The 12,053-nt window shown below is 39.1% G+C and overlaps 1 protein-coding gene across 1 annotated transcript in view; it reads right to left on the reverse strand.

The window, feature by feature from the left end:
• The window catches only part of NLRC5 (NLR family CARD domain containing 5), a 193,366-nt gene that overhangs the window by 129,510 nt on the left and 51,803 nt on the right, over window positions 1–12,053 (reverse strand). The window contains exons 11-17 of the mRNA XM_089689793.1: window positions 8,557–8,640; window positions 7,746–7,835; window positions 6,469–6,537; window positions 3,848–3,931; window positions 3,129–3,212; window positions 616–705; window positions 485–532 (exon numbers count right to left, since the gene is read on the reverse strand). Coding sequence (XP_089545919.1) covers window positions 485–532; window positions 616–705; window positions 3,129–3,212; window positions 3,848–3,931; window positions 6,469–6,537; window positions 7,746–7,835; window positions 8,557–8,640 — 549 coding nt within the window. The remainder of the gene's footprint in view (window positions 1–484; window positions 533–615; window positions 706–3,128; window positions 3,213–3,847; window positions 3,932–6,468; window positions 6,538–7,745; window positions 7,836–8,556; window positions 8,641–12,053) is intronic.

The raw sequence follows: 12,053 nt of genomic DNA on the forward strand, positions 1-12,053 counted from the left end.
GCTGACCTGGCAACCCATTTTCTCCACCCTGCTGACCCTTGTCCTCTGTTCTGCGGACTCTCTGCATACTGTCCTCTGCTCTGATAACCCACTGTACACTGTGCTACTAACTAATGACTGCTGTAGACTGCTCTATAAACTGCTGACCCTATCCTTTGCCATGTTGGCTCGCTGTACACTGCCCATCCTCTGACCCCCCCCCCCCCGAGATTTTTTTACTGCACCTCCACATCAGAAAGTCTAAATCTGGCCCTGATAACTTTACTGCCTATACAGACTGATTTTACTATTGTGGGTTTAGTAACACTTTCATTCACAAAGCTATAGAACACAACTATCATTATTTTCAAAGAAGTGACAGTAAGTTCTACCTGAGTCCAATGAGATTTAAAAACTACAGTCATGTGGAGAAATTAGAGAGCCTTATCCTTATGTAAAAGCTTTGTGAATTGAGCCTTGTATGTTCTAAATTTTCATTTAGTACCTTTTGCTTTCCTGGAACACTAACATCACTTTCTGAGGATTTCCAAAGCTGCAAGAAAAGGGACACCTTTTTAGCTTTAAGAATAGAGCATTTCAAAATTCCTGGTATAACTAATGAGGCCCAACACTTGCCTAATGTCTACGTCAGTCAGATTCTCCAAAGCAGACAAAACCTTAATTAGGGAATGAATTCCACCCAGAGAGATGTTATTACCGCTCAGACTGTAAAAGATAAAGATATTATTGATGGGCATACAACATACAAATTTCTTTACAATGTTGACCAATGTGCCCCATGAAGAATTCAAACCGACCAAGTAGCTGGTCTACTGGTTCTCACATCTTAACCATCACCACAATGTACATTCTTTACAGACAGGAGATCAGCCCAGGAAGTAGTGGGAATTAAAGGGAAGAATGTGCAAGGTGCTAAGCAAATCATTACTTTAAGCCCTGGTTTACACTGTGTGGGCTGGTTGTGGGTGTTCCCGCACCCACAACCACCTGCAACCAAATTGCGCTGCTCTTATGAGACGCACAGGGCTGCCATTCCTTCTGCATGGCACCCCCACACATCTCAGCCCACAGTGCATTTGTGAGTGCGGGAACTGCAGGAAAATTGCATGGTCAAAAACACCATGCGATATCCCTGCGTCCACATTTTTAAAAAAGTGCATGCATCTTTTGTTTGCAGAAAACGCATGCATGGCAGTACATTCAAATGAATGGGCTGCCATGCTCATTCAAATGTAGGTTGCACGGTCCACACAAGTGTGAACCAGGGCTAAAAAAGGCTAGGCCTATACATTATGGGGTTGATTTACTAAAGGCAAATAGGTTGTTCACTTTGCAAGGGCATTTTCCCTTAGCCTTGTGAATGAGGTGAAGCTCTGCTCGATTCGGTCATTCAATCATGCAAAAATAAAAGTATATTTTTCATATTCCTTGTATATAACTAGGTAATCTGTGCAAAGCGAACAGCCTATTTGCCTTTAGTAAATCAACCCCTATATGTTCGATTACAAGTTAGCACAAGTCTGACCATTGGATTACAAGCAGGCTGTGCTCCCAGATTGAAGGCAAAGAAGACAACTGACCACACTGAGATGGATGTGTCTCCTTGTCCTGGTGGGGTCAGTTTGAAATAGGAAAGCCTAAGTACTGGCAGGATCACCAGATATTTCATACAAAGGAAGCAATGCACAGAGAACAGGGTACTGTTTCATAGAAGTACATGATAAAACAGACACATATAAGAAATATGAAATGGTGGGTAATATACAATGTTGTCCTGTCACAAGAGAGCCTTCTTTCGGCTCATTTCTATTCCATTTCTGCAGACCAGGAAGGCAGGGATTTTTCTCAAATATCACCTTCTTGTGACAAGATGACCTCAAGTGCTTTTGTGGGTACAAGACATTTAATAAAATAGTTTTATTGAACTGAATTGGATTATGATTAACGACAGACTCACCTGTATTCTACACAATACTAGAAAATTTGATAAAACATGGGACCCGTGGATTCGATATATTATATGCCTTAATGTCTCCTGACTTGACCCTCTCTTTCTCCTTTTCTATTTCTCTTCATTTTTTTATTATTCCTTTTTTCTGTCTTTTGGGGTTGGTTGTGACTAATCCCTATATGGGGCAGCACAGTGGCTAAATGGTTAGCACTTCCACCTGACAGTACTAGGGTTATTGGTTCAAATCCCAACCATGGCACCACCTGCCTGGAGTTTGTATGTTGTGCCTGTGTGGGTTTCTTCCAGGTACTCCAGCCCTCTCTCACACTTCAAAGACACACTGGTAGGTTAATTGGCTCCTGTCTAAATTGACCCAAGTATGTGTATATATGAATGTGAGCTAGGGACCTCATATTGTACACTCCTGTGAGGGTTAGGGACTGATATGAATGTACAAAATATGTATGTAAAGCACTGCATAAATTGATAGTGCTGTAGAAGTACATAAAATAAATATGTTTTACATTTGTACCTCAAACAACACTTCTTCTCTGTGTATTCTTACAAACAATGGCTCCTTCCCCTTCCACTACATCCCCTCATCACCTTTGTATGGTTGGATAAATGATGTGGACTTTCTATTTGGATTGTTCAATAGCTTCTCTGTAGAGTTTCTGGTTTCCTAGTGTGTGTCTTATGTTCGATAAACCATGCTCTTTGCATTGTGTTGAAATCTACTTATTATGCCATGACAATTGTCTATTTGTTATTTGAAAAATGATTTAATAAAAACTATTGGAACATAAAATCGTTTTATTGGGGCCCCCACTTCTCCCTATTCCCCCTTCTCTTTTCTGCCTTTCTTTCTCCTCTTTATGATGTTTTCTGTTTTCTTATGACATAAGAGAACCCTCCAGTGCCCAATGACACTTGTATTGCGTTCCCTCCTCTCCTCTTCCAGGGTCTTCACGGCTATTGTACAGCACTGCAATGCATTATATATTTCTGAGTGTCTTTCCATTATACAAATGAAAACTTGTGTGCGAAGACTCCATTGCTAGGTTTGTTTTTGAGTTCAGCTTGAGGGTTTAGAAAGATGACAAAATGGCGGTCTTCATTAGGTAGAGGAGAAAGATACACTTTAAAGACAAGGAGAAGGAGCCTTTGATTAACTTACTTGGCTGAGTGTAGTGATTTTAAGTGAGGAAGGACCTGAGTCAACTGGCTGATTCCCACATTTTCCAAATGATTCTCCGACAAACTGAAAAATAAAATTAATGAGGTTTTAAATAAAATAAACACTCACCTGCCACTTTATTACACCTGTTCAATTGCTTGGTAACACAAATTGCTAATCAGCCAATCACATGGCAGCAACTCAGCGCATTTAGGCATCTAGATGTGGTGAAGACGACTTGCTGAGGTTCAAACTGAGCATCAGAATGGGTATAACAAGGGGATTTAAGTGACTTTGACTGTGGCATAGTTTTTGGTGCCAGACGGGCTGGTCTGTGTATTTGAAAAAATGCTGATCTACTGGGATTTTCACGCACAACCAATATGGTTTACAGAGAATGGTCAGAAAAAGCTAAAATATTCAGTGAGCGGTAGTTGTGTGGACAAAAATGCCTTGTTGAGGTCAGAGGTCCAAGGAGCATGGGCAGGCTGGTTGCTGTGACATTCAGATGGTAGGGTCAGAAATTGGCATAAACAACATGAAATCATGGATTTATCCTGCCTTGTATCAATTGTTCAGGTTGGTGGTGGTTGAGGTGTAATGCTGTGGGGGATATTGTCTTGGCACTAGTAAGGTGTACCCAATAAAGTGGCCGGTGAGTGTATAGAGTGCATGCAGTAGAAAAAGAAACAAGCTGTGATAAGGATGAATGGACTTACTCCAAATTTGTTAGTTGGCTGCACTGCTGGAGGACTCTGCATAGTTTTTCAAGGTGTCGCTGGTGAAATGTGAACCCACTGATTCTACATAAAGATAATAAGCAAATTATGAAATGGGAAACATTCAAAAATTGGAAGAGAACCTGACATACTACAGATGTACTATACATGTGCAGAAATACTTTGCAAAGAGAATCTAATTACATGTCAGCATAGGGGTGCTCAACCTATTGAAGAGCGACGGCCACTTAAGTGATTTGGTAATTGGTCGCAGGCCACAAAGAAAGGAAATGCTTCAGAATTTAGAATTTTTTTATTTTGAGCAGCATAAACAACATTTTACTCCTGCAGTCGCCTAAAGCTGGTGGGAGGGAGAAGAGGAGAAGCTGGATCTAAGCAGTTGCAGGAGGAAAATTGAGAGGATTGGTTCTTGTATTTGCTACCCCCACCCCTCCTCCTGTCCAAGTGTAAAACAGAATGTGAAAGGGAGGCCCCCTGGAGCATGCGGCAGGGTCGCCATTGTGACCCCTGGCACTACACTAGTGGTTCGGGGGTGTTGTAAAAACACATCTCATCTATGGGGTTTTACCACCCAATATGCAAATGTAAATGAGCCCTCACTGTCCTGAGACCCATGCCCACTGTCACACTGAGAGGGGCACTCGGGGGGACTAGAACATGTTGCACCACATATAGAGGTGTAACATGTTCTAAAAAGTGAACTTAGCCTTTACGAGAATTGCTTGTAGAGTTGCACCAGGAAAGATGGTCGGGTTTTCCTTAATGACAGAATTAGATTGACATGTATTTTTGGCTAGGAATCCAAAACAGAGTGAAAATCAGTGCTAGCCACAAGTCATTTTTATCATCCTTTACCATTGTAGATATAATTCCAAGCTGGAAACTGTTGAGATTAGTACAATGTTGCAGCTAAAAAGGATGGGGGCATGGGGAGCCACACAGATGCCCACAGCATTTTGAAGGTCTTGTAATTAGATAAAGATGAGCTGCTATTTGCGAGATCTGGAAATGGGTACCGATAAATTCTAACTCCCATACCCAAGACACCTCATTTATGGACTGTATAGTAGTCCCATTATTATTATTATTATTATTATTAGCATTATTATTATTATTATTATTAATAATAATAATAATAATAATAATAATAATAATAATAATAATAATAATATCTTGATATGAAAATGTAGCAGAACTCACAAGAAGATGAGATATCTATTAAAAGGTTATTCATATTTCTAGATTATATTTTGGCAACCTGGCCATTGGCTGTTGTGTGTTTGTTGGGGAAAAGGGGGGCTTTAGGGGTTCATCCCTATTTCACGTCACTGTTAGTGTCCACTTTGTTAAACAGTAATGGTAAAGAATCAAAATATCCAGTCAACATTCAATATAAGAGCTAATAATGCTTCTTTGTTTCAAGAGCCAGTAAAGTCTAAGTAGTCTGGACTCAGTCCAGGCTAGTTACTCACAAGGTAACATACAGTAGACTGTAAAGTAGGGATGAGCATGACATACCTTGCGCCTTTAAAACAAGGAAGCAATAGCATATATAAAATTACAATCCCATATATGTGTCACAAAACTCTAGTAAAAAATGTTAATATATCTATTTTTTCAGACTTCCTGGTAAAAAAAATAAAATAAAGATTAAGAGAAGGGTTGGTGTAGCTAAACAGAAACTTCAGCTTGATTTTTTTTCTAAACATCAGCAACTACAAATACTGTAGTTGTTGACTTTTAAAAATCAGCTACTTACCATTACCTGGGGTCCAGCGGTGTCTTACTAGAACCAGTTCTTCTTACCACTAAGGGTCACTGGCACTGGATATGGGAGCCATCTGTAGCTTCCTGAGGAAGCATGGCTGGTTTCCCACTTCGCATGCTTGAGCTCGCACAGCAATTTGTGAATGGTCCTGCAGCATCCTGGGACATGTGATATGTCCCAGGAGGATGCGGGGGGAGGTTAGGTCAAGGGACACCATCCTGGCCTAGGCTAGGATTGCAGAACTGGGAGAGTGTACAGATAAAAATCAAATTTTTAAGTGAAGTTCCATGTTAACCTTCCTGGAGTGAATGCAGACCACACGTGTGAAGACACTTGACCACATGATTTCTGCTGAAGGTGAGGATCAGCAAACCTGAGCTCTTATGCTCCCATTCAGCAAAAGTCATGTGACTTAGCGCCTGTTACTCTTCTCTATCCACCTGGACTGGTAACCCAACTTTTCATTAAAGCTCAGCTCCAGCCAAAACATTTGGTTAGTTTTGGACATACTTCTAGAAGGTGTTATACCTCCACAGGTTTATTTTGTGAGATTTCTACCCAACAGACAGCAATAAGAACCTGACCAATGTACTTTATTCTTCCCAAGTTTATCGAAAAGTTAAAAAAAAATGTGGATTGGATCTGGGCTTTAAGATTTGGAAATATTTTTTTTTTATGGTCTTCAGCTAGCTTGGGTCAACAAGCAAAAATAAAGTTCTGTAAATCAGCGGAGAGGAATTGAAGAACAAGGCATGTGACCAAGGAAACCCCAGATTTAATATACATTGTATTTTGCAATACAAACAGACAGTTTTTTTACTGCAGACTTCACCTAATATCTCTTTGACCATCATCATCATTAGCAGTAATGAAATGAAGAACAGCTGTTTGGTTGGAACTGCTGCAAAACAAAAAAAAAATAGTGAACACATATCAGAGAGCAGAGCAGTATCAGTAAAATCAAAGTGCTTTAATCATATCAAAAAAAAATAATATAATAATAAAAATAATAAAATATTTATACAAAACATTTTATTTTGGACAATTAGCATACACTATATAGGCCAATGAAAATGGCATTCTGATGCTAAAGAGTTTTTCTGCTTTTCTGGCACATACTGTATATACAATTCTAACCCTAATGCAGGCCATAGATGGGGAGAAACCCGGCCGATTTTTCTTTAAAAAAACAAAAAATCGGTCGTTCAAGTGGCCGACGTTACCAGCAACGGTAAAAAAATCGGCCGATTTTCATCCCGTCTACAGCCGGCAAAAAGTGTCCCTGCAGAGAGCTCCGCTATTTCTTTGACAGTTCTTTGACATTTATAGCAGTTGCAACAATGTATCTATTTGTATACAGATGTTTTTATTCGGAAACAAATAGATACATTGTTGCAACCGCTATAAATGTCAAGGAACTGTCAAAGAAATAGCGGAGCTCTCTGCAGGGACAATTTTTGCCAGACTGGAATTCCTCTTCTTCTTCATCCTCTTCTTGTTCCTCTTCTTCTTCATCCTCTTCTTCATCCTCTTCTTCCTCTTCTTCTTCATCCTCTTCTTCTTCTTCTTCTTCATCCTCTTCTTCTTTTTCTTCTTCTTTTTGTCTTCCTCTTGCAGGTCACTGCTCATGCGCAGATTTTTTTATCGGTAAAAAGATCGGCCGATTTGCCCATAATTGCCGCGAAAATCGTCCGATCGGCAAAATCGGCCGATTTTTTTCCAACTTTACCGATAAAAAAAATCTGCCAAAATACCGAAAAACAGCCGAACAATTAGCCCACTAACGATCCAAAAATCAGCTGATTTTATTTTCGGACGAAAAATCGGCTGATTTTTGACCCATCTATGGCCTGCATTAATCACTTTATAATAAAATGATAGAGTTTAAGGGGATATACCACTTATTTAAAAATAATATAGCATAGAAAATATTGTAGTTTATTGTTATTAACAATTAAATTATTATTTCAATGTGAAGCTGCTACAATTTTCTAAAGTTTTCAAAAAATTCAATGCAGTATGGCAACCTGGAGGAGTTCTGTACACAGCTGATGCAACCAAACCTCTTCATTTACATTAGGTAAAACTTGATAAATTCAATGTTCTTACCTTGCAGATATTTGTTTTATGTGGAGACAGGATTGCATGGAAGACATGAGATGTAATACTCCTTCTTCTGAGATGTGTGTTTTGCTGAGACTAGAACATAGGCAATAGTTTTATTTGTTAGCTTAGAGCCTGTCACTTCAATCCACAAAACACTAAACCAGCACAATCTATGAGGCACGTTATCACGCAAAGAAGCCTATGCGGGTGGGTCAGGCTTTATTAAGGTCCTGTGCTTGGGAAAATGAGAAAATGCATCCTGCTTTCAGGTTCATTTGCTTGCATTTAAGATCAGCTTTAGATACTTCTGAGGTCATTAAGGCTGAATTCACATATAGTGCGTGAAAGAGTGAGAGACAAAAGTATCAAATGAAGGCTCCAGTATAGTACGGTGTAATCAGTTGAACCCATAACCAAGATGAAAGATAGGGGTACCTTACACAAAAGGTAGTATTGAGTAATGAAGGTATGGGACTAGAGGCCATTGGTGTGCCACATACGTGGTACTAGGAGAATAAACTATGGAGTGTAATGAGCCCCCATTATGAAGTTATACTGGAGTCTAGAGAATATAACTTTGAAATGGGGGGGGGGGGTGAAAAGTAAAAGAAAGAAGATATATTGGGCTATTAAGTTGGTCCATCCAGTCTTGAGTCACAGCCTACTTTAATGTTCTCCATCACCACCACTTCACTGATCCCTATACAGAATCTACTCACCAAAACGTAAGTAGACTTGGTGTTCAAATCAACATCTTTCTGCCTTTCCAAATGTCCTATTTATAAGCATTCCTGGCAGTATAGCTCAGACTTACTTTAGCTCTCCAGCAATGTGCAGTTTAGGCAGAGCTTTAATCAGCTTCTTACATCCACCATCTCCAAGAGGATTTCCGGATAAACTGTAACAGGCATAAACAAAAGTATGATAGGACTATGCTATTTATCCTTCAACATATTGTGGTTGAAGTAATGTGCTTGAAGAGTGTATAACCAATCTCAAGCACATGATAATGGATTGGGTCTGTTCTGCAGCACTTCCCTGCATCTTTCACCATCTGCATTCTACTTTATGTAGAAGCAGCCAATTCTAGTAACAGACATCCCCACACTGTGCCCTGTAATAACTTCTGTCTTCTGTCTCTCCGGCTTGGTATGTACCTGAACAAATTTATGGACAAATTAAAGTTGTGGTAGGCCAAAATCAACCAAAAAATCTATCTCTGGTGATACAACATTTTAATACAATAGTTTCTAATAATTACCAGGGGTGTTCATATAACTTTGCTTCCTTTAAAAACCAATTATCAATTAAGTCCTCATCTAAGGTTTCATCGAGTGGCCCTCTTCCAAGCCTTACCCTGCACATGCCAGTTCTTAATATCTGATACCGGTCAGCTAAGATGCTCATAACTGTGCCTGCAGATCATATAAATACTTCCTTAGATTTAAATGGCCAATGTTAAAATTTACGTAATATATCCGCAGAAAAGTATAACATTGAGCAAGAAGTTTACTTATTATTTTGGGCTATGCGAATTATGTATTTGCTGCTTCTTATTCTTATTCTTATTATTGTACTTCACTATCCAGTCTTTAGATGTTTAGGGTTTAGATATTCAAATAGGTACAGGACATTGGGTAGGGTAAAAAAATGCACAGCTACACAATTATCTTACTTAAAAAAAGTCAGGACTATGAATTTTAAACTTAAATATTATATTATAAACTGCATTGTACCTCATCCCTAATTAACAACTCTACATAAAACATTAAAAATACTATGGGACTTTGCTGGTACAGTATAGGACAGACTCATTTTCATAAAATTACAAATATTATTAAGTACTCCATAAAAATATATTTGTTTAAAAACAATACATGGCTAAACAGCCCTAATATATCAGCAATGTTCTCTGTAACATTATATCCTCCAAAAGGTCAATGCATTTCGCTTATCCGTATCTTCAGGACTGTAGAGATTATAGGCAGAGAAGCAATTGTCCGAATTAAAAAATATGTACATAGACTGTCAACATTAAAAACAAATTCCAAAGAAAACATAAGCATTGAATACTGCCCTCCACAAACTCACATACCGACACAGACAGGGATGCAGGACATCAGCACCCAAAGGGAGTCAGCACAATAGTCCTAGGTGGGCACCTATATCCATTGTTAATACTGTTATCTCCAATGATATAGTATCCTAACCTAAAGAGACACACAACATAAACAAAAAGAAGGTGGGAAGGAGGAAAAGAAAAAAGGAAGACGTCTTCCTTCAAAAAGAAGGTGGGAAGGAGGAAAAGAAAAAAGGAAGACGTCTTCCTTCAAAAAGAAGGTGGGAAGGAGGAAAAGAAAAAAGGAAGACATCTTCCTTCAAAAAGAAGGTGGGAAGGAGGAAAAGAAAGATGTCTTCCTTTTTTCTTTTCCTCCTTCCCCCCTTCTTTTCGTTTATCTTGTGTGTCTCTTTTGGTTAGGATACCATATCATTTGGGATATCAGGATAAAAAATGGATATGGGTGCCCACTTAGGACTATTGTGCTGACTCCCTTTCCTTGTCTGTGTCGTATGTGACTTTGTGAAGGGTAATTTTCAATGCTTATGTTTTCTTTGGAATTTGTTTGTAATTTTGATGTTCTATGTACATATTTTCAAATAGGACAATTGGTTCTCTGCCTCTAAGCTCTGAAGAAGCTGATAAGTGAAACTCGTCGACCATTTGGAAGACATAATGTTATAGAGAACATTGTTGATATATTAGGGCTGTTTAGCCATGTATTGTTTTTAAACAAATATTTTTTTTTTACGTACTTAATAAAATGTGTAATTTTATGAATATGAGTCTGTCCTACACTGTACCAGTCCCATAGCATTTTAAAGGTTTTTTTTTTAGAATTTTAAACTTACAAAAACAAACTAGCCTATAAACATTGAAGAATGTTGATCAAGGGTTCTGGTGCCCAACCTGCATCCTGGAAATGGCATACGGCTCTTTGGCACATATAGTGCAACCCTCAGGGTCCCTGAAGATAGTAGTCTGAGTTTTGGTGCTTACTCAAGCCAGTAACAGCAACATATTCTGTAGACTAGCTTTTAGTATGTAAATGGTTTGGTTTTTTTACTTTTTCAGTGGTGTCCATTCACTTTCCTCTTTTTATGCTATACTATCTTCTTATCTTCCATAGTGCTAAATATCAAATGTGGCACAAGTAATTTTTAGGGGGGCGGTAGGGAGAAAAAATATGGGCATATTGATGTGTAAAGAGTCTGTAATAGCAGTAAATTCTAGCAGCCTCACATAAGATGTCTCCAGTCTCTGTTTCCTGAAGCATGACCCCGATCTTCAATAATTCCTATATCATGTTTAAAGTCTCTGACTACCTCATGTAGCATACTTGCAGTCTCTGACCATATCTTTTATTACATGCTTGTAGTCTCTGACCATCTCCTGTTCCTGTATTCTAGGACAGCTCCTGTTCCTGCATTCTAGGACAGCTTTCTGTAACATTACATTTGTTTAAAATTTGTGTGGTACTATTGGTGATGGTAGGGGCTGCACTTGAGGCCCCCTACATAAAGGAAGTTGACCACCAATAGTCCGATGCATTGTTTAGTTGCCTTGGGAACCAACCTGAAATAGTAACAGGGGTGAAATCAGGAACAAACCACTACATCCCTACTAGGTATTAAAGCAGAGCTCCGGCCAAAAGGATAAATTCCGCTTTAAGGACTGGTCCTCCGCTCCCCATTAAAGATTGGCATCTTTGGGGAGCGGAGGGGAGCAGGTACCCAAAATTGACAGGTACCCGCTCCCACTTCTGCTGCAATTGTCTAGGCGATAGGAAGCAGAAGTTGTCCTTCCCCCTCCCTTCCCCTAGTCTTCTGGGACATGTGACTTTTTTTTACATTTTTTATTTTTTTTTATTATTATTTATGTTTTTTTTAACATGCTGTCACCCTAGCAGTACAGTGTCACCATAGTGACACTGTACTACTTGGGGGTGATGAAGATTGTTTTTTTTTTTTACACTGATTGCTTTCACACCCATAAAGGCTGTAAAAGCAATCATTTCTCCTTCTCTCTAGCTGCATTCTTGCAGCCATTGAGAAATACTGTGTGAGCTGTGATTGGTCACAGCTTGTCACATGGTACAAGTCTGTTGTGAATAGCCCTGTACAATGTGACCTCTGTGATCATTCACAGATTTCACAAGTAGTAAGCAATGATGTCAGAAGTGACATCTTGCTTACACCTATTCATGTGATCACTGATTGGCCAATCAGTGATCACATGATCGGGACCTCACA

This window comes from Staurois parvus, unplaced genomic scaffold (assembly GCF_062004578.1).
Source record: "Staurois parvus isolate SC_StPar_1 unplaced genomic scaffold, SC_StPar_1.0 ptg000498l, whole genome shotgun sequence".
NCBI classification, from domain to species: domain Eukaryota; kingdom Metazoa; phylum Chordata; class Amphibia; order Anura; family Ranidae; genus Staurois; species Staurois parvus.